General features: G+C 44.3%; 1 protein-coding gene across 1 annotated transcript in view; it reads right to left on the bottom strand.

Annotated features, from left to right (window-relative positions):
* mylk3 (myosin light chain kinase 3) overlaps positions 1-8,074 on the bottom strand; it is an 87,368-nt gene extending 79,294 nt beyond the window's left edge. Inside the window, exon 1 of the mRNA XM_041192356.1 lies at positions 7,902-8,074. Within this exon, the coding sequence (XP_041048290.1) occupies positions 7,902-8,012 (111 nt within the window). The 5' untranslated portion in view covers positions 8,013-8,074. The remainder of the gene's footprint in view (positions 1-7,901) is intronic.
* Between the last annotated feature and the right edge of the window lie 15,581 nt (positions 8,075-23,655).

Here is a 23,655-nt window from a genome sequence, read left to right as displayed (position 1 = left end):
GGGTAGGTGTTGAGAAGATGTTTCCACTCGTGGGGAATCTCAAACTAGGGGCATAGTTACAGAATAAGGGACACTCATTTAAAACTGAGATGCAAAGGAATTTCTTCTCCCAGAGGGTAGTGAATGTCTGGAACTCTCTACCCCAGAGAGTTGTGGAAGTTGGATCACTGAATGCATTTAAAGAGGAGGTAGATAAATTTTTGAACTATCGGGGAATTGAAGGCTATGAGGAGCTGGCATGAAAGAGGAGTTGAGGCCTGGGGCAGATCAGCCATGATCTTATTGAATGGCGGGGCAGGCTTGAGGGGCCGAATGGCCTACTGCTGCTCCTAATTCTTATGTTCTTATCTTTCTATAATGCATTCCAGCCTCTGCAAGCCTATTGGCCATGGAAGGCCTCATGGTGGACACCACATGCTCCCTCTCCAGAGACATCCAGGCGCAAAAGTAGCCACAAAAGAGGGGCAAACAGTGGGGCCAAATGACCCCCCCGCAATTGCCTGCTACCTGGACCTGTGAATGACCACTTTGGCCAGGTCCAGGAGCAGGCTTATAAGGAGGTCCTCCACCCTGCTCGCCCCCTCCGAACTGGGTGGCCAAAGATCAGAGTGTGGGGCTGAAGTGCAACCAAAACTTAAGGAGCAGCCCCTTCAAATAACCAATAAGGGGCTGCAACTGCATCTCTTTATATGTGCATAAATGATTATCCAATGAATTCCTCCTGCTTGTAGACAGTTAACTTTAATTTATAAAATTAACACCCCTGCGCACTTAGCTACTGATGCTGCTCGGGCTCTTCATTAGCAGCTTTTTAAAAAGAGGGGTGGCATATCAGATGCCGGTTAAAAGTAGCCAAGTCCTCTTAAAGATAAGGAATGCTATGGCCCCAACAATTTCATTCCGAACTTCATTAAAATTGCAGGCAGAAGAGATGCTGTAAGGGCTCTCCACTTTTCAAATGCAGCTTTGGAGGATTCTTGTGGAGAAGATTGGCAAGAGGAAGCACCTCATCTGTCTAACCAGAGGAATGAATGTATCCCAATCAGCTTCAAGGCAAGAATGGCCAGAGGTGGCAGAACAGGTCAGTGCCAGAAATATTGCTCCAAGGACGTGACTGCAATGTGGAAAAATTTAAATAATCTCACAAGGGATACTAAGATAAAACTCTTAATTAAACCTCTCATTACTCTCTGCTTAACCCTGTATTACAAGCAGCCTCAGCACTAACAACCCTTCCCTTGCCAGCTTTCCATCTCTCTTCTCCAATCACTGTTGCACACTTCACTGAACTTCCTTCTGTTGCTGCTGTTCTCATTATCACTTCCCTCACTTCCTCACACCTCTGCCATCTTTAACAAATCAGTGACCCTATTCTACCCTGATATGTTCATGTTCAGAACATCTCACTAAGCCAACACTAACACATTCCCTTCCTTCTTAAACTTACAGAAGAAGCTGGTGCACAATAACAGGGAGCAGGCAGCCATGGCATCTTTCTCCTACGGTACATGACTTCTGGAGAAGCAGAAGGAGAAGTCCCAAGTGTTTACAGCTATCTCACCCTCTTTCTTTTCTGATTGAAATCTGATTCTTACAAACTCTGTATGACAAAGGGCTGTTACTTTCAGCAGTCATTCATTTTTTCTGCTTACCCTTGCCACTAACTATTAACCTTTGTCCCGCTCTTCCCCCAGATCCTGAGGCTTTACAGGGCACAGTGAGTCCAGAGGAAGAGCCGAACAAAAAAATCCACAGAATGGTTGCAGCACAGAAGGTGGCCATTTGTCCTGTCATGTCTACACTGGCTCTCCGAGGAGGCAGTTTTGCTAGTGCCACCCCGGCCTTCTCTCCATAGCCCTTCACATTCTTCATTTTCAGATAATAATCCAATTGCCTCTCAAGTACCTTGATTGAACCTGCCTCCACTATACTCTATATTTTCAAGAAATTTCTCTGCACTCTCTCTAATGCCTTCAAATCCTTCCTAACGTGTCATGCCCAGGACTGGAGGCAGTACTCCAGAGGAAGTGTTCTATGCAAGTTTAACATAACCTCTTTGCTTTTGTACTCTTTGCCTCTATTAATAAAGCTTAGGATACTGTATGCTTTATTAACCACCCTCTCAACCTGTCATGCCACCTTAAATGACTTATCTACATATACACCCATGTCCAATTGCTCCTGCACCCACTTTAGAATTATATCCTTTATTTTATACTGTCTCTCCATGTTCTTGCTACCAAAATGAATCAGTTCACATTTCTCTACATTAAATTTAATTTGCCATTTTTCCACCCATTTCCCCACCCTGACGATGTCCTTTTCAAGTTCTGCACTATCTACCTCACTGTTCACAATGCTCCCAATTTTATATCATTCACAAATTTTGAAATTGTGCCATGTACACCAAGGTCTAGGTCATTAATATATAGCAGGAGGAACAGGGGTCCTAACATTGACCCCTGAGGAATTCCATTAAAAATCTCCCTCCAGTCCAAAAAACATCCATTAACCACCATTTTTTGTTTCCTAGTCACTTAGCCAATTATTGTCTCACATGTCTGTTGTGTGGCACTTTTTCAAATGCCTTTTGGAGGTCCAGGTACACCACATGTCCATGTACATTACCCTCATCAACCCTCTCTGTTACCTGTTCAAAAAACTCCAGCAGCTTAATTAAACGCAACTTCCCCTTAGCAAATCCTTGCTGGCTTTCCTTAATTAACCCACATTCACCCAAGTGACTACTAATTTTGTCCCAAATTATCATTTCTAGAAGCTTCCCCACCACTGAGGTTAAACTAACTGGCCTGTAGTTGCTGAGCTTATCTTTACACCCTTCATTGAACAAGGGTGTAACATTTGCAATTCTTCAGTCCTCTGGCATCAGCCCTGCATCTAAGGAAGACGGAAAAATTATGGCCAATACCTCCATAATTTCCACTCTTACTCCCCTCAGTATCTCCAGTTGCATCTCATCCAGTCCTGGTGCCTTAGCAACTTTAAGTACAGGTAGCCTATCCAATACCACTCTCTTATCAAACTTAAACCGTTCTACTGTCTGAATTACCTCTTCTTTCATCAGATGCATCTTCTTCCTTGGTAAAACAGATGCAAAGTATTCATTTAATACCTCAGCTATGACCCTGACCGCCATGTGTAAATCTTGTTTTTGGTCCATAATCACGCCTACTCCTCAACATCCCTCCAGAAGATTCTGTAACTATGCTGAAGCAAGCAGCATCTCAGGAAGTGGAACCTTGCACAGCGTAGAGGTTAGCATAAAGAAGTTAGCGTGGAGAGGTCAACACGTCAAGATTCACTGAGCACAAGTGAGCAAGAGCATGAAGAAGTGGAGAGGACGTTCCAAGAAGCAACTTACTGGAGGGCAACCTTTCATCCTAGTCCTGCAGCAGAAGGCAGAGATGATGACTTTCAAGGATCTGCATTGGAGTGCTGCTATGGGATGCATTAGAGTGCTTCAGTTGGAGTTTGGTAAGCGAGGGACTTTTAAGGGTTAATATCTATCTAAATCTTTCTTTAATTTAGCAGCTAACTAAAAGTTTCCCTTTGGGTTGGGAGAAGGTGAGTGTTAGTCCAGCTTTAAAACAGGGGTTATACAAGATCTGCTTGCGGCTGCAGCTATTTAATTAGTTACCTGGCTTAACCAGGTTTTCAGAAGCTAGATTTAGACAGCATAAAAGCAAGCCATTTACAGTACTGCTTCAGTCTGCACTGGAGTGCTGCTATGGGCTGCATTAGAGTGCTTCAGTTGGAGTTTGGTGAGAGAGGGAGTTCAGTAAGGAGGGATCCTTTCATTTTCTACCTTTCCACACTAAGAAGAGCAGTGGCCTTGGTAAGAAGGACCTGGTGAGTATTTCTTCTGTCCTTAATATTCTCTAAACTAGAGGAAATAAAAGTGAAGGGAGTAATTTATGGGTAATCCATGGCAGGGCAGTTTGGCCAAGTGGAATGCTCCTCCTGTGTGATGTTGGAAGTCAAGAACACCTCCAGGGTCCAGGGTGACCAGGTGTGCAGGAAGTGTCTCCAGCTGCAGCTAATTGAAATCCGTGTTTTGGAACTGGAACTGTGGCTGGAATCACTGTGGACTGTCCACAATGATGAGATCTTCATGGATAGCATGTATAGTGAGGTGGTCACACTGCAGGTAAAGAGTGCACAGCTAGACAGAGTAAAAGCAATAGGCAGGTAGTGCAGGAGTCCTCTGGGGCCCTCTCTTTCTCTAACAGATTTTTTTCATTTTGAATACTACTGGGTTTCTCAGCTCATTGATAGGAATACAGCGAGAGCCAGGCCATGGCACCATGAGTGGCTCAGCTGCACTGGGTGGAGAAAAAAGAGTGAGAGAGCAATAATGATAGGCAATTCTATCATAAAGGGAACAGATAGACGTTTATGCGACTGCAGACATGACATCAGGATGATAGGTTGCCTCCCTGGTGCCCAGGGCAAGGATATCACTGAGCAGCTGCAGGACATTCTGAAGTGGGGGGCGGGGTAGTGAACAGCTAGAGGTCGTGGTCTATATTAGTACCAACAACATAGGAAAGCAAAGGATCCTAAATCTAAACAAAGGAAAATACAAAGCTAGAGGCATAAGTTGGCTAAGATAGATTGAGGGACTCCACTAAAAGGTGTGACAGTAGATAGGCAATGACTAATATTTAAAGAACGAATGATGCATTGCAAACATTATACATTTCTTTCTGGCGCAAAAATACAACAGGAAAAGTGGCGCAACCATGGCTAACAAAAGACATTAAGGTTAGTATTAGATCCAAAGAGCAGTTATATAAAGTTGCTAGAAAAAGTAGCAAGCCTGAGATTGAGAGCAGTTTAGAATTCAGCAAAGGAGGACCAAGAGATTAATTAAGAGGGTAAAAGTAGAGTATGAGAGTAAGCTTGCAAAGAACATAAAAGCAGGCTGTGAAAACTTCTATAAGTATGTAAAAAGAAAAGGCTTAGTGGCGACAAATGTAGATCCCTACAGTCCGAAATGGGAGAACAAGGAAATGTCAGAGCAATTAAACTACTACTTTGGTTCTGTCTTCACAGAGGAAGACACAAATAACTTCCCAGAAATACTAGGGAAGCAAGAGTCTAGTAAGAAGGAGGAATTGAAGGAAATTAATATTACTTAAAAACAATAGTGCTGGAGAAATTAATAGAACTGAAAGCCGATAAATCCTCAGAACCTGATAATCTACATCCCAGGGTTCTAAAGGAGTGGGCCGTGGAAATAATGCATTGGTTGTCTTCTTCCAAAATTCTGTAGATTCTGGAACAGTCCCAGCAGATTGGAGGGTGGCAAATGTAATCACAATATTTAAAAAAGGAGGGAGGGTGAAAACAGGGAATTACAGACCAGTTAGCCTAACATCTGTAGTAGAGAAAATGCCAGAGTCTATTATAAAGGATTTTTTAACAGAAGACTCAGTTAATATCAACAGGATTAGCCAAAGTCAACATGGATTTATGAAATGGAAATAGTGTTTGACAAACTACTGGAGTTTTTTGAGGACGTAACTAGCAGAATAAATAAGGGAGAACCAGTGGATGTGGTGTATTTGGATTTTCAGAAAGCTTTTGATAAAGTCCCACATTAGAGGTTATTGTGTAAAATTAAAGCACATGGGATTGGGGGTAATATATTGGCATGGATTGAGGATTGGTTAGCAGACAGAAAACAGAAAGTAGGAACAAATGGGTCTTTTTCAGAGTTGGAGATGCTGACTAGTGGGATAGCTTGGGCCCCAGCTATTCACAATATATATCAATGATTTGGATGAGGGAACCAAATGTAATATTTTCAAATTTGCTGACGACACAAAGCTTGGTGGGAATGTGAGTGGTGATGAGGGTGTTAAGAGGCTTCAAAGTGATTTAGACAGGTTGAGTGAGTTGGCAAATACATGGCAGATGCAGTATAACGTGGATAAGTGTGAAGTTATCCACTTTGGTAGGAAGTACAGAATGGCAGAGCATTATTTAAATAGTGATAGATTGGGAATAGTTGATGTACAAAGGAACCTGTCGTTGTGCACCAATCACTGAAAGCAACAATGCAGGTGTAGCAAGCAATTAGGAAGGCAAATGATATATTGGCCTTCATTGTGAGAGGACTTGAGTACAGGGGCAAGGATGTCTTATTGCAGCTGTACAGGGCCTAGGTGAGACCACACCTGGAGTATTGTGTGCAGTTTTGGCCTCCTTACCTGGGAAAGGAAGTACTTGCCATAGAGAGCGTGCAGCGAAGGTTCACCAGACTGATTCCTGGGATGGCAGGATTGTCATATGAGGAGAGATTGGGTTGACTAGAGTCATACGGACTCGAAACGTTAACTGTATTCCTCTCCGCAGATGCTGTCAGACCTGCTGAGTTTTTCCAGGTGTTTTTATTTTTGTTTTGGATTTCCAGCATCTATTGTTTTTTTCTTTTATCTTGGGTTGACTAGGCCTGTATTCACCAGAGTTTAGAAGAATAAGAGGGAATCTCATTGAACCGTATAAAAATCTGTCAGGGGTGGACAGACTGGATGTAGGGATGATGTTTCCTCTGGCTGGGGGCATCTAGAGCAAATGGTTACAGTCTCAGGATACAGGCTAGGCCATTTAGGACTGAGATGAGGAGGAACTTCTTCACTTACAGAGTGATGAACCTGTGGAATTCTCTACCACAGAAGGCTGCGGAGGCCAAATCACTGAATAAATTTAAGAAGGAAATAGATAAATTTCTCAACTCTAAAGGCATCAAGGGGCATGGGGAGAGTGCGGGAGTATGGTGTTAAGATAGAGGATCGGCCATGATCAAATTGAATGATGGAGCAGGCTCAAAGGGCCGAAAGTCCTACTCCTGCTCCATTTTCTGTTTCTACAGAAAAGATCTGTTGGCTATAAAGCAATAACGTTTAAGTGAACTAGACCGCCTCCTACTGAGCTTCCACATCATGGCAAAGAGAATGGATAACCAACTCGAACTTGCCTGGAGCCTTCAAACCTGACATTTGGACCTTACAGTTAACCATGGAGTGAATATTCAACTTCATCAGCACTGCATTAGGACTTACAACAATAGCACCTCTGATAGCAACTCTAACAGCTTTGACAGAGCCTCTGGGCTCTAGGTTGTCCTCTGACCTGCAAAGCATGAAAGACAATATTGACAGGTCCTTTAGAGCATCTCTTCACTTTTGTACTCTCATGCAGAATGAGACTGCTGAGATGCAGCCCCATGAGAGTGGTATGGCTCTTTGCAAATGGTAGATGTTCATCAGAAATCATCTAAGCACTCTCTCTCGCTCAGGTCCATACAGAGGCTCATGGAGGTGAGCATCTCTTTAAATTGTTCCCCTGTGCCATGTTTCAGGCTGGTAGAGCACCAATTTTCTGTTTGAGGCTAAAACCATCCAAATTTAGCAAATGGGTCCTTATTCAGATAGAATAACCCTCATCTTAATATTTAAATCAATGCTGTACAAGTCCTACAAGTCTCGGGGCTAATTTAGCAGTGACTGGGTTTTAGCAAAATAAACCTTAAATCTATACTCTTTGTCTAGTTTGCCTTAATTGGGTTTCATCGATTGAAACCAGAAACATGTTTTGTTTTGTTCTTTGTCATTTCTATTTTAAATCAATATGTGAACGCATTTTGTTAATGCAATAACTCTCCGATAGGGTAGTCCTGACCCGCGTTGCTAAGCACAAGCTCTTCTATCAATAAAGCCAAATAAAAGAGTACAGGCTTAATTATCAGACTTTGATTGTATCATTCTACACTTCTAAATAGTTTTCACTCAACATAAGAGACTTGATTCTATTTAACAGGCTTACTTATTTGGTTATATTCATTTTTAATTGAGTGTAAACTTTGAAAATCTTACCGCAAATCTCTTTATATAGTCAGAGACATTAAATCCTCCAGTATTGAGACGAACAGGTCTGTGCAACTGTGAATCTTTATACAGCAGTTCCATTATTCCTTTTGTATTCATAAACCTGTACAGCCCAGACAGCAAACTATAACAAAGCAACTCTCTTCAAGTCCATGATGGATGTTTACTTGATTGGTGCTAATGTGACGCATCAAGTATTTCATCTTATCAGGCACTTTATTTGGCATTTCAAAAATTCTGCTTAAATATTGCCAGGCTTAAGTGTGTCAACTCATATCTACAACTCTGATATTTCTTTCCTGCAGACTGATCTAAGCTTGCTTTCACCAACAGAAAGCACATTGGGGAACTTTAAATACAAATAATTTGCTTGGGCTAATTTCTGGTCTTAAACGTGTGACATTGAAGGATCCTTTTTTTCTGGTCATGATGGAGAAGTTAAGCCTTGCTAAGAAATTAGTGAATAGGCACTTACTCCACTGGAAATTTACCAGATGGTAGCCAAGACAGGGAATTTATTATCGTATTCCCATCCTGTTAGTAAGTAGCATAACAATCCTAAGATTGTTTTGGCAGATCTTGTTCACTAAATCATCTGTGTTTTTTGGAACAATGAAATCTGCTTATCCTGGCTTTCTAGTTTTCATTCACTAGCTATCATCCAGTCTGGCCTCATCTTCCAATCAAATTTTCAAAACAAAAGCTAGGGATAGAAACTTTGAGCAACAAATTTACTCGAGATTTTCACCATTTTATCATGCTGGCTGTTCTAGAAACAAGGTAACTGAGGGGACCAGCTCTCTGTCTCTTTCTTCATCAGATGACTCTTCCCAGTGAACCTATTCCGTCTGTATATGGGGTGCTATCACCTCCATGTGTAATTCTGCAGTAATGCACAGTGCAAAAAACAATCCACATTATAACTATTGTTTGAAAAAGAGTTGAAAGTTTCACAACCTAAATGAATCATGGCTATGATTTTTAGGATGGCGGGGTTTTCCTTTCCGCCATCTGAAGAGTCAGCAGAGAACACATCCCCACTGACACTGCCTGCCCCACAGCCAGTTAACATTCTAACAAGCATTCATTGGCTGGAGGCAGGACTGGGAGAATGCCCTGTCTCAAAGAACTGCTGGCCAATCTGATTGGCCAGCAGCTCCCATGTCCCAAAAGCACCAGAAGCTGCAGTGGACAGGACTGGGACTGCAAGCAGTCATAGAAATATAAGGCTGCATTTTCTGGTTGGCGAGTGGGGGCGGTGCATAAAATGAGGTGGGGTGACGTCAGGTGGAGCTCCAGTCATTTTCATTTTCAGCCGAGTCAGATGCACATCCGTCGGCCTGTCAACGGCCTAGTAAGGCCATTAAAAAAGTGATTGAAATCATTAGTGCACCTGCCTGTCCAACCTTAAGGTTGGCAGGCAGGCCAGCAAACCTAGCGGGCTTCTGAAAAAGCATGAGACCTCATCCACGGGCGGGATGAGGTTTCATGGGGAATTTTAAAATTTCAGAGTGTGTTAAAATAAAAGTTATGGACATGTCCCAACTCATGCAACAGTGTCACATGAGAGGACATGGCAGCAAAATTTTTTCCTCATCTTTATTTAAAGTTTCAAATCTGAGCCGAACTCCCTGAGGCAACAATCTGCACAGGGAGTCCACTTCCTGGCGCATGTCATGCTGGGCAAGCCTTAATTGGCCCGCCCACGTAAAATAGCAGCACGCGCCTGACCTGTGGTGCCAATCGGGAACCCGCCCACCCACGCCCGCTCCCGCACAAAAAATGTTGCCCATAGAAACAATAGGAGCAGGATTGCAGTGGTTCAAGAAGGCAGCTCACCACCGTCTTCTCAAGGGCAACTAGAGATGGGCAATAAATGCTGTCCCAGCCAGTGAAGCCACGTCCCGTGAATGATTAAAAAAATGAGTAGGTCATTCAGCCCTTCAAGCCTGCTCTGCCATTCAATATGATCATGGATGATCCTCTATCTCAATGCCATACTCCCGCTCTCTCCCCATACCCCTGGACGCAATTAGGTCCAGAAATTTATCTATTTCCTTCTTAAATATATTCAGTGACTTGGCCTCCGCAGCCTTCTGTGGTAGAGAATTCCACAGGTTCACCCCATTCCCTAAGTGAAGAAGTTCCACCTCATCTCAGTCCTAAATGGCCTACTGTGGTAAAGTGAGGTACCCTGTCCCTTTAAGAGAATGCAAGCATACTGATCTTGTGACAGCACTGATGAATCACTGTACAGCATGGGCAACTAGGAACTATAAGTCTAGTAGTGGAGGTTTCTGAGTGAGAACATATGATCTGGTGCACTGCCCCATGTCTCAATAAACCATCATCGTTTAATCTTATATCAGTCCCTCCCCATTATTGATTGCAAGCAGCAATTGATGAGAACATAAGAAGGCGTGCAGTTAGAGTTCGGTTGGCCAACGAGCTCATTTACCCAAGACATAAAACCTACCCTGTACCCTGAGACTGTGACCCCTCGTTCTAGACCCCCCAGCCAGAGGAAACATCACCCCTGCATCACGTCTGTCCATCCTTGTAAGAATTGTATGCATTTCCTTGAGATCCCCTCTCATTCTTCTAAATTCCAGTGGATACAGGTCTACTCAGCCCAATCTCTCCCCATATGACAATCCTGCCATCCCGGGAATCAGTCTGGTGAACCTTCACTGCATTCCCTCTATGGCAAGTATATCCCTCATTAGATAAGGAGACCAAACTGCACACAGTACTCCAGGGGAAGAATTTTCTCCCAGTCAGGGTGCAAGAGCAGGCACAGGCGGGCGTGCAGCCAATCGCTACCCACAATCAGCTGCGCGCTGCCATTTTACGTGAGTGGGTCAATTAAGGCCCGCCCAGTGTGACACACAACCAGAAGCACCGAGCACTCCCTGTGTGGGCAGGGGGAGTAGGCTGAGTCACATGTGCGCAAAAGAGCACAGAAATCTCCCTGAGGCACGGAGCTGCCTCAGGGAGATTGGTTTCATTATCAATAATTTAAATAAAGAAAAAAAAAAGTTAAGACATATTCCCTCATGTGACACTGTCACATGAGCTGGGAAATGTCAATGAACTTTAATGAAAACTTTATTCAATTTATAAACATTTCATGAAACCTCATCCCGCCCGTGGAAGAGGTTACATGATAAATGCCAAGGCCGCCTGGACTCCTCGCCTATCCGCCAACTTTATGGTTGGACAGGCAGCTCCATTAAGTATTTTAATTGATATTTAAATGGCCTTAATAGACCTTTGACAGTTCTGCAGGTGCATAGCTGATTCTGGTGTGCGCCCGCCGAACTGAAAATCAGAATGATGCCCGGTAACTTCGGGACACATCTGATGTCACTGCACGTTATTTTACACGTCGGCGAGCGGGACCCACCCCCACGCTGACCCGAAGATTCTGGCCCAAGTGTGGTCTCACCTATGTCCTGTACAGGTGAAGTAAGACATTCTTGCACCTGTTCTCAAGTCCTCTCACAATGAAGGCCACCATACCATTTGCCTTCCTAACTGCTTGCTGCACCTGCATGGTTGCTTTCAGTGATTGGCGCACAAGGACAACCAGGTTCCTTTGTACATCAACATTTCCCAATCTATCACCATATAAATAATACTCTGCCATTCTGTGCTTCCTACCAAAGTGGATAACTTCACACTTATCCACGTTATACTGCATCTGCCATGTATTTGCCCACTCACTCAACCTAAGTCACTTTGAAGCCTCTTAACAAGTCCCTCACCACTTACATTCCCACCAAGCTTTGTGTCGTCAGCAAATTTGAAAATATTACATTTGGTTTCCTCATCCAAATCATTGATATATATTGTGAAAAGCTGGGGCCCAAGCATTGATCCCTGCGGTATCCCACTGGTCAGCATTTGCCACTCTGAAAAAGACCCATTTATTCCTACTCTGTTTTCTGTCTGCTAACCAATTCTCAATCCATGTCAATATATTAACCCCAATCCCATGTGCTTTAATTTTACTAACCTCTTATCAAAAGCTTTCTGAAAATCCAAATACACCACATCCACTGGTTCTCCTTTATCTATTCTGCTAGTTATGTCCTCAAAAAACTCCAGTAGTTTGTCAAACACTATTTCCCTTTCATAAATCCATGTTGGCTTTGACTAATACCATTTTTCTAAGATATTTTCTAAGTGTCCTGTTATCACATCCTTTATAATAGACTCTAGCATTTTCACTACTACTGATGTTAAGCTAATTGGTCTGTAATTCCCTGTTTTCGCCCTCCCTCCTTTTTTAAATAGTGGGGTTACATTTGCCACCCTCCAATCTGCTGGGACTGTTCCAGAATCTACAGAATTTTGGAAGATGACAACCAATGCATTCATTATTTCCATGGCCACCTCCTTTAAAACCCTGGGATGTAGATTATTAGGACCTGAGGATTTATCGGCTTTCGATCCTATTAATTTCTCCAGCACTATTGTTTTAATAATACTAATTTCCTCCAGCTCCTTCTTCTCACTACACCCTTGGTTCCCTAATATTTCTGGGAAGTTATTTGTGTCTTCCTCCGTGAAGACAGGACCAAAGTAGTTGTTTAATTGCTCTACCATTTCCTTGTTCTCGATTATAAATTCTCCCGTTTCAGACTGAGTGGACTTACATTTTTCTCCACTAATCTTTTTATTTTTACACACTTATAGAAGCATTTGCGTCTGCTTTTATGTTCCTTGCAAGTTTACTCTCATACTCAATTTTTCCCCTCTTAATCAATCTCTTGGCGCTTCTTTGTTAAAATTTAAACTGCTCCCAATCCTCAGGCTTGCTACTTTTTTGAGCAACTTTATATGACTCATCTTTGGATCTAATACTATCCTTAATGTTGTTTGTTAGCCATGGTTGGGCTGCTCTTCCTGTTGTGTTTTTGCACCAGAAAGGAATATATAACTGTCGCAATGCGTACATTCATTCCTTAAATATTAGCCATTGTCTATCCACTGTCATGCCTTTTAATGAAGTTCCCCAATCTATCTTAGCCAACTCATGCCTCATACCTTCGTAGTTTGCTTTGTTTAGAATTAGGACCCTAGTTTCAAATCGGACTACTTCACTTTCCATCCTAATGAAAAATTCTATCATGTTTTGGTCACTGTTCTCTAAAGGATCCCACATAACAAGATTATTGATTAAAAGCAAAATACTGCGGATGCTGGAAAATGCCAGAAAAACTCAGCAGATCTAACAGCATCTGTGGAGAGAAAATCAGAGTTAACATTTCGAGTTCGTGTGACTCTACTTCAGAGTTAAAAGATTATTAATTAACCCCTCCTCATTGCACAATACCAAATCTAAGATAGCCTGTTTGCTTGTCAGCTCTTGGACATACTGGTCTAAATAACCATCTTGTGCACACTCCAGGAATTCATCCACCACAGTATTGTTGCTAATTTGGTTTGTCCGGTCTATATTGAGATTAAAGTCACCCATGGGTACTGTAGCACCCTTGTTACATACATCTCTAATTTCCTGTTTAATGCTGTCCCCTAACTTATCACTACTGTTTGGAGGCCTATAGACAACTCCCACTAATGTTTTCCACTCCTTGTTGCTTCTTAGCTCTGCCCACACTGACATCTAGACTTTCTGAGCCAATATCCTCTCTCACTATCACTTTGATTTCATCCTTAACTAACAATGCCAGCCCATTTCCTTTTCCTTTTTGCCCGCCCTTCCTAAATATCAAGTACCCTTGGACATTCAGTTCCCAGCCTCGGACACCCTGTACGTCTCCATAATCACAATTATATCATACCCATTTACATCTTTTTGTGCGTTAATTCATCTATCTTATTGTGAATGCTCTGTGCATTCAGATACATGTCATAAAAATTAAAATTTTCACAATGTTATTGGGATTTATTGTAAAGTAGGATTAGTGGGGTCTGGATAGTCTGTGTGTGTGTGTGTATGTTCATGTGCATATGTGTGCGTGTGTGTGTGTGTATGTGTGTGTGTGGACTTAATTAAATTAAAGACAGCTGGTCTGAAGGCTTTGATGTATCAGAAGAGAAGCTAGGTTTGAAATGCTAAATAGGTAAACATGGCTGAAGTTTTAGAATGTGAGGTGTAAAGGAAAATTTGCATTTTTAGATAGACCAGAGTAGTTTGAATTTCAAAAGAGAGGGTGAAATGTTACACTTAGCCAGAAGAAGCCAAACAGTGTGTTTATTTTTCCCTAAAGCTTACTGCTAAAATTGGTACTATGAAAGATTTTTATTATTTGAAAGGTAAAGTCCAAAGACATATTGGAACAATGGGATTTACATTGAAAAGGGAGAAGCATGTATAAAGGAGATGAGGTTATGTGTAAGGAGAAGGAATTCCAAGATCTAACAAGTGTGAAAAGCCTCCCACTTCTATGTCCCAAGCTGCTGCCTATAGGAACCAAAGCTAAGAGAATTCACTATGAATATCCCTGTCCAGGGCTTTGTGTTCTTTACCTGGGTCTGTTAAAATCTATTTTGTTTTTACTGTTTCTTTAATGCGGGGTGCAACTGGGAGTCAGATTAATTAGGGGAGCCAGGAGTTATCATAGTAGTAGTATTTTGCAGACCTATGTATGTGCTTAAAATTATTTCTTTTATTAATGTGTTTAATTTAGTTTTGTAAAAAAAAACCTCTAAGACTTGGTGGACTTATTATTACTGAACTCAAGGCATGCATCTCAAAACAAAAATACAAATTGCAAAACAGTTGTGGCAGTTGTTTCCCCCTGGGATTTGAGCAGCTAGTATTTATCATTTGTTGTGCCATAACAAAATTGGGGGATCATCCAGGATATATTTGAAAATCTTTGCTGCTCTGGAGTTGGTGAATCTTAAGCTTATGAGTACGAGAAGCACTCTAAATTCAGGAGTTGGGTATGCGGTTTTATTTTTTAAGTGGCAAGACTGCAATATGGCTTTGGCAGTTGCTAAGATTTGTCTGGGAGTTGAAGTTATAACTTTGTTTTGTTTACAAAAGGGAAATAAAGCTAAGTTAAAAGAATTGGCAGATAAGTTACAATTAAAATTACCTGCGGGGGTAAGGACAGAGAGAAGGTGTGGTGGCAGGGACTTCCCAGGTGTCTGGCATTCGGAGGACTGCTGGAGGTCAGGGAATTGCTGAGTACATGTCAGATGACAAGCCTCTGGACTCGGTCATGTCACAGTTGCTGGAGCTGCAAAGGCAAGCTCTGGAACATCAGGAAGGGATATCCGCTGCAAACACAATCTTTCCTTTTCTTTTTCTGCTGCCTCTAGTTCCAATTTTTTTTATTTGCAACGGAATTTGAGCCCATTCCAACAACCCAACCCTTGGAGAATTTGGTCTCTCGGGTATTTCTCCCAATTTTAAATGCTGTGCTACACCTTCAATTATATCTGATTTCCTTACCCCAGCAGATAATTCTAATTGTAACATAACTGCCAATTCCATTAATTTAGCTTTATTTGTCTTTTGCTCATCCTGCGGCCAGGGCGGGGGCTAGAGGACATCATGGCAGGCCTCCACTGTCTCCGAAAGGTATTCGAGGGATGCGTCATCGAACCTGGGGGCTACAGTCTTTTGCCTTTCAGAGCCATGTCTTCTTTGCAGTAGTCGTGGGCTGGAAGTACTGAGAGGCGTGCGTGTAGCTACACTTTAAATATGGCGCCCAGTGTGATCAAGTGATGAGATGATGGCATGGCAGGCGAATGCGAGTGCAGCCGCCATGCAAACGGCGTGTTTCCCAGGAATACGTAATTAATGTGGTGGGTTTGGGATGATTCAGTATGAAAAGCGGACATTGTTTTACCTGCCCACTACCACACTTAGTACAATTCTGGGACAATTCCACCCAGTAAGTTTTGCATGGAAAGAGGTGTGTTTTTTCTCACCCTGGAGCGTGTATTCCAATTAAAATAATTTAACAGCAAGCTTTCATGAGTTTGAAATAAAGAAGGTTATTCATTCTCACGCACTTACCCTGAATCAACGCAAAATCACACACTCAGTCTCATGTGCACACACACACACACACACACACACACACACACACACACACATACACAGAGGGTGGGTTCATCCATGCCCGCTGGCGTCATGTGTGCTCGCCGACGTGAATGCACGATATGGCAAAAAGGCTAACATTTTTTTCACAATGTTGTGAAACAAGTATGCAATCGTCCACTCAGCCCTTCAATGGTGGGCTGCGTTCCCCACCATCGTCGGCAACCTCATTGTAATACATCTGCATATCATTATAAAGCCAGCCCACCTGTCTCATCCCCACCTCCAGATATTGTCTGTCCACGTTGGTGTGATTGTATGCCAGTGCAGAACACATCTGGACAAGTGTGACATTCAGAAGTAGGGAATTACTGACAGGGCCTTGCTCACATCACGGACACTTGAGGAGCAGAAGATGCTGGAGCCCGACAGCAATGGCACACTGGAGGAATGTCTATGACATGTTGGGTGGATTCTTATGGACATGGCTCTGCTGCAAAGCAACCCATGGACGTTGGAAAGTCACCATTGAAGGTCTGCTCACAACAGATGATGGTCAAGGGGGTGGAGGGGAAGGTCCATGAGGATGAAGGAGTGTGGAGAGGGGAAGGAGTATATGGGAAGGAAGGACTGCAGAGAGGGGAGGAAGTCCACTGGGAGGAAGGAGTGCAGAAAGGGAAGGTAGTGCATGGGGAGGAAAGAGTGCAGAGAGGGGAGGGGGTCCATTGGGAGGATGGAGTGGAGGGAGGGGAGGGAGCCCATTGGGAAAAAGGAGTCCAGAGAGGGCAGGGAGTGAGGCTGGAGGAGGCAGTAAGTGTGGAGGAAGGAGTTGGGAACGGGGACGGACTAAGGGTGGAGGAAGAAGGAAGGGTGTCTGAAGGAGTCAGAAAGGGGGAAGGAGTAATACTGGAGGAAGAAGTAAAGCTGATGGAAGAGTAAGGCTGGAGGAAAGAGTCAGGAAATGGGAAGGACTCAGCGGGGTGGAGTCCAGGCAGGAGGATCAAGGGAAGGTGAAGTCCAGGGGGCGGGGGGAAGGGTTTCCAAGGGGGGAAGGGGTCCGGAGGGGGAGGGATGTCCAGGATGTCCAAGGAAGGGCCCAGATGAGTCCATGATTGCCTCCTGAGGGTGGGTGTGGTATGAAGGAATGGTGAGAATGACCGAGTGCAGAGTGAGGCGGTAGGGTGGGAGGGTGAGGGTTTGATGGTAATGGTAGAAGGGACAGCGAGGGTTGATGGGGACTTGGAGGTAGACATGGACCATGGTGGGGGATAGGAGGAGTCTGGCCAGGTGAATGTGTCTGGCGGTAGGATTTTCGGGAAGGAAGATAACCTACATGTTCACCTAGACATCCCCAAAGGTAAAGGGTTGTGGCTGGTAGGTCCCAGAGGAGAGGTGGAAGGTGATGCTAGTGGGTCAACAGTGATGGGGGAAAGGAAATGGGTGACTGGGAGAGGGGAAAAGACAGGGGAGCTGATGATAAAGAGAATCCAAGTTATACTGTGTAAATCAAAAGCGAAACAACAGTCGTGGTAGGCAAGATCAGGTGCTGCATGGGAGTGGATCATTGGGTGGGCGGAGATGCAGGTCAGCTCAAATGGACATCTGAAAGTGAACCCCAGCAGGCAGCATTGAAAATGCTCAGGACATTGTAGTGAGCATGATACATGAAGGATCCATGTGTGTGGGAGAATGCTTGCACAAGGCTCCGAAAGGCCCTGCCGCACACACTCATTGGCCAGCTGCTTCCTCTGCCATGACAAAGGATGAGTTTGAGTGGCTCACAGGCAAAGGGGACTCAGAGGGAGCGGACAGCCTCTGAGATTCCAAAGAGGATGACCCAGGGGTGTCCAGCTGTTTCTCCTCCTCCCTATGGGTGCCTGGGGTCCCCGGCCTGACTCCTTGAGGAGAAGGAGCACCTGGAGGGACGTCAAGATGCCCTGTTTCCCTCTCGCGTTGCCACTGCAGGAACTCACCCATGGCTCTCGCTATGGAATGCAGGTCTGCACACATCTCCGCATTCTGCGAGACCAGGTTCTCCATGACGTCCACCATCTTCCGCATGGAGACCTCCATACACACACATGTGGGCACCACCTAATAGAGAGCAGGTGGACGCACTCCTCCAACTCGCGTGCCATTCTGTTGAAGGCTTTCAACCAACAGCTCTGTGTGAGGTTCTCAGGCCTTCTGCTGACTCTCCATAATGAGTTGGAAGGCCACATCCAGAGGTTCATCATCTGATTTGGACCTCACAGATCCCCAGCAGTCCTCCAAATGCTGCTGAGCTCGCACGAACGTGCCTTCTGCTGCTGCAGACATGTGTCCGTGCGGTGACCACCGGATTGTGAACCCAAGCCTGCTCTAGATCTAGGTCCCACTGAGAAGTGTGGGTAAGTGTTGTGACAGGTCTTCCAGGCTGCTTATTTCCAGATCTTCAATGGAGGAGGTGTCCTCTTGGTGGAGGTGAAGACCTAGATGGAGCTGAAGGATTGGCTGGCTGAGGATGTCGGTTGCTTGGCAGAGCTCCCTGTGAACCAAAGTAGAGATAAGTAGTGCATGGCAGCAGACTCAAAAGCAGGAGAGAGAGCACTCACTTTCACATTGAGAGAGGGATGATGTGGTGCAGGATCCTTACGAGGATGTTCACTGCTGACCTCACCATCACCACATGCACAGTCCATGTCCTCACCAATCAGCGTGATGGCATGCTCCTCAAATAGAGTGAGGGGCCTAATGTGGGCCACTCCAGCCCCGGTCTGGGACCTCTTACTGCTGATGTGAGCCAGCTTCTACTGCATGAAAACAGATAGAATTTGAGCAGGACACATAGCACTGCTTGGAATGATTGTGTGGTGAGCAGAGCCATGGACAGGATGAGGATGCAAACTCGAGAGGGTATGAGCCTGATGGAAATGTGAGGGCATATGTGAGAATTAGTGGTTTTGTCCCTTGAGGTGTGAGATCCCTGTGGATGTGTGATGGGTTTGTGAGTGTGTGAGTTGGGAGTGACGAGAACAGTGACTTACCCTGGCGGAATGGATGAGACCATTCATCCTGTAGTGGCACTGGGTGGATGTCATCTTTTGCAGGGCATTGGCACTGACTTCTGCTGCCACTGCCTCCCATGCCAGATTAGTGATGTAGCTGCCCATCCTGTGGCCAGAGCAGGGATAGAGAACATCACACCGGGCCTCCACTGCATCTAAATGCACTCGAGGGACATTTCATTGAACTTGGGGGCTGCAGTCTTCTTGCCTTTCAGGGCCAAGTCTTCTGTGCAGCAGGTTTGGGCTGGAAACACTGAGAGGTGTCGTGCAGCTGCACTTTAAATATGGCGCCCGATGTGATGAAGCAGCGAGGTGATGACATGACAAGCAAATGAAAGCACGGTCACTATGGAAACAGTTTCCCAGGAATGCATAATTAATGCGGCGGGTTTGGGACAATACAGCGTGAAAAGCACCATTGCGGCCAACGGGAAGAATGTCATTTCACCCTCCCGCTGCCATACTTTGTGCAAATCTGGGACAATTCCACCCACAAATTGGATACAGATAAAAATAGTGCACTTTTACAGATTACAGTTAATTCAGTCTCTGATTTCCAATTTCGGGTCTCCCATGTGGCAGGCCTGAGATTTCTTGAACAGATTTGCTGACTTAAGGTTAAGTGAGGGTCTTGTAAAGCAAAGCAGATTGCAAGGTTTCTGGTATTCAAATATCTAGGTGGTTGGTTCTCAGGTGAACTTTGAAACTGGAACAGATTAAGTACTTTGGCTGCTTAATGACTTGCAGCTAGTTTCAGAGCCTGGTTCTCAGACTGGCTGATGACTGATGATTGTGATGAATCTGCTGGGTTCTGGGGTAATAAGGGTGCAGCCCCTGAAGCCAGCTTTGATCACATGTCTGCTGGGTTCACACTTTTGAGGCCCCCCCAGTCTCGTTTGGATGGGGGAGTCCATCAGGATACAATGAGAAATTGATAGTAATCATTAAGTTTTGATCTTCCCTTTTGCCCAGTATGAAATATGGAGGCAGGCAGTTTGGAAATATTATAGTCTTTAGGTGTTGGCCCATCCTTAAACAATGAGATGAGTGAATTCCACAAATGGCTGTTCGGTACCCTCACCCATGTCAATATTTAATTAGATATTCATCAACAGCTGAGAGACCTGATACTGCCTGTAGTCCGAATGCTAAAAGTCACATGATTTGCAGTAGCCATCTTAATAGCTTGTTTGTCCAATTTTTAAAACTATTGACTCAAATTTCATAATATGGCATATCTGTGCCAGGCATGACACTGCACCGTTCTCTAACATTCTAGCCAACTGACCCCTTCATGGAAGTTGGAGGATAGATTTGGGCATGGTGTGATGCCACCATTACCTTTACTCAAACATGGTGAATGGCCACTTGATCAAAGTTATTATAGAACAGTGGTGGCTGAGGAACTGTATCTCATCATGAGTTAGCACATTGAGCAGGAGAGTTGGTGAGGGAGAATTAGAAACAAGAATTCAGGTATAAATTAAATATCATCTTGGCTGACTTCCAAATGCTCACTCTTCCAGTTAGAAAATTGTAGCTGTTAAATAGGCTATAACACAGCATTGGTGAATCTAGTACCAACACAAAATACTAAAAATCAGAAAGAGATGGGCCACATGAGGTTGCATCTCCTTCCAATTGCACATGGCATATCAGTAGCAAGAACCACAGAGGTGGCCAAAGTTACCACCATGTTCTCACAAGCAGTATTCCGGCATGAAAGACCATGGAACAAAGACACAGTCAAAAGGCGGAATTTAATGTAGGCGGTGGGGGTCTCACTCATCGGCTCTCCAGTCTCTTTTTGGGAAAGCCCACTGCATTAAGTACCAATCAGGAACCTAGCTGGGCAGTGGCAAGCCATCCCCGTAATCAAGGACCTCAGAGGGCAGAAGTCTTGCCCTCTGGGAGCTGCCAGGCAAGGCGGTGGCTGCTGCTGATAATGCACAGACCTGAGGCACAGGATCACTGGCGGATCCAAGTCAAAGGTGAGTGGTGGTGGGAGGGGGATTGTGAGGGTAAGGGTCACCAAGGAGAGAGAGTGGAGGGGGGTCAGCAGCAAGGGCAGGGAAGGTGGCTGTCAGCGGGCAACCCCCTTCCTAATGCCGGATCCCTCTATCAGACACCGAGTGTCTTTGAACGAGGGAACCACCCAGAAACCCACAAGCAACCCTGACAGGGTTTGCTTTTCAGGCTTCTTGCATAGCGAGTTCCCTGCCCGCCAGTGGGTGAACATCAGTGGCAATGGGATGAAGCCTTTAAATGGGCATTAACTGCCCAGTTAAAAACTTCAATTGGTGGTAGAATGACCATCCATGAGTCTTCCTGCCACCTACTTAACCGGGGATGAGATGGGAAAGTGCCTCCCCCACCTCCAAACTTGCCACAAGGAAGGGCATTAAATTCCACCCAAAATGTTGAATTAAAAATATATTAATTCCATTCATTTTTAAATCTAGGACATTAGCTTCCAATCAAAGCATCACTGAGACATGAACTTCATTGCTTCATTATTAATGACCCTATCCCCACCCCTTCCTAACAATACATGGGTAAGTGCTCTCTCAACCCATCAGGCAAGCCTTTGGCCTCCCCTCTTCTCTCTGCTGATTATGAGCTCCCTCTCTGTTTCTCCCTGTCGTGATACCCCCATCACATATCCCGTTCTCTCACTGCCTCCACCCAATCATAGCCGATTCCACCGGTCATCCCTCAAACCCCAAGCCACAACCTCCCACCTCATGTAATTGCCAAGGACTGTCACATGGGTCTCAGACAGCAGCCTTCTGCCACTGGTGTATGCTACTGGCCACCAGCCAGCTTGTCAATTTGGCTTACTGCCGATGAGGAAATAGAAAGAAAATGAGAATGAGGTCCTTCCATTAAAATCAGCAGGATCCCTGTCCCATGTACCTGGCCTCACCAGGTTCTTTGGCTGTTTTCAGGCTCGCTACCAACCCCCCCAACCCCCCCACTTCTGCCCTGCCACCCTCTCTGTTAATGTCAAGGCCTCAGTGTCCTCTATAAGGTCATGAAATAGTGAACAATCAAACATTAATATACTGCTTTGCAGGCAGAGCACATTTCAGGACTGGGAGGAAATAGAAACCAGAAGGTCTGTGTAATCTAATACTGTTTTATATATAGAACAATCAATGTGTCAACAAAATCATTGCAATAGGGATATCTCATTGAGAAGGCGGGGAGCTGTTACCAGATTGGGCTTGCTAACACAGCCAGTAAGACCTGGCAATAGCTGACATTGAAATTGTTCATTTTTGGATGCACACACTGACAAATTTAATCGTACACGCAACTATAAAATCTCTGACTATAACAAACTAATCTGCCATTCCTGCAGGAACAAGCTGGACGTTTACTATTGCAGCTCCCAAAGCTGGTCCAACAGCAATTCACGGAGAAGAAAAATAATTCATATATTATGCACCAAACCAGTTGTGTTTAATCAGTTTAACCTGATAAACCTTGTTTCAATTACAAAAAGTTAAGATGTACAAAAATAAATAGCTGTGAAAACTCAGCTTGGCAAAAGCAGAGTAAATATTATATGCTCTCTGTTCTGAGTGGAAAACTTCAAACACATTGCACAAGAGTGAAATTTAAGCAGCTTGGCACCATAATAAGTCTGTAAATTTCCAGCATCAGTCACTAGGCTGTTACTGTTATACGTTAGTATTCTCCTTCTTCAGGTTCCTTCCTCGTGCCGAAGGTTGGATGCAATGTTGCTCCAGTTGCTTCTAGTGTAAAGCAACAGCATTTTTGCAACTAAGTTTCATTGCTAACTATGGTCCCAATCGCTAAGGTCCCAATCTTTTCCTAGGTGACTGGTGTTATGATCCACAGTTGAGGTTACCACTGGGCAAGCCTGGTGGAGCCCTGGTGATCCCAGGGTGGAGCCCAGTTTGATAGATTCTAACTTCTATTTTTGTTTGTTTAGGTACATGGAGAGGGGCTACTGAAAAGAATCACCGGAGTCAGCTAATGAACTTTTAACAAAAGCATAAACATTTATTAAACAAGAAAAGATGAACTATATTACAATACCCCTTCACCCACAACTGTATCTTTACAGATATACACAGATTTGTAAGGATAACACAAGTTACAAAAGATATCTTATACTTTAATATTCACAGTAAGTACACAGTCCATGCAAACCAATAGGCACCCTGTGGTCAGACACACCACACTCTGAAACCAAGTCCTGCCACAGAAATTTCCCATATACCCCAATGCTTTGTTTGGTGGGGGGGGGGGGGCTGGGGGGGGGGGGGGGGCGCGCACGCGCGCGGGGCGGGCAGTGGGAGTGGGGGGGGCGGTGGTTAACATATTTTTATCATCTTGATCTTGTTGCACAAACTGTTTGAAATATTGCCAATTATTCTTATTACTGTGCTGTTTATTTGACAGATTCCAATATTTGTTTTACCTAAGAAAGTGTTAGCAACTGACATTTTTCATTTTGGCAGCTACTTATCATAGAGTGGAATCATAAAACCATAGAATGGTAACAGCACAGAAGGAGGCCATTCAATTTGTCGTGTCTGCCCTGGGTGTGTGTAAGAGCAATTCAACAAATCCCACTTCCCCATCTTTCACGCATGGATCTACAATTTTATTCTCTTAAGCCACGATGGAATATGCC

This window comes from Carcharodon carcharias, chromosome 7, assembly GCF_017639515.1.
Source record: "Carcharodon carcharias isolate sCarCar2 chromosome 7, sCarCar2.pri, whole genome shotgun sequence".
In the NCBI taxonomy this organism is placed as follows: Eukaryota; Metazoa; Chordata; class Chondrichthyes; order Lamniformes; family Lamnidae; genus Carcharodon; species Carcharodon carcharias.
Note: the sequence above shows the minus strand (reverse complement) of the source record. Positions and strands in the feature narration are given on the sequence as shown.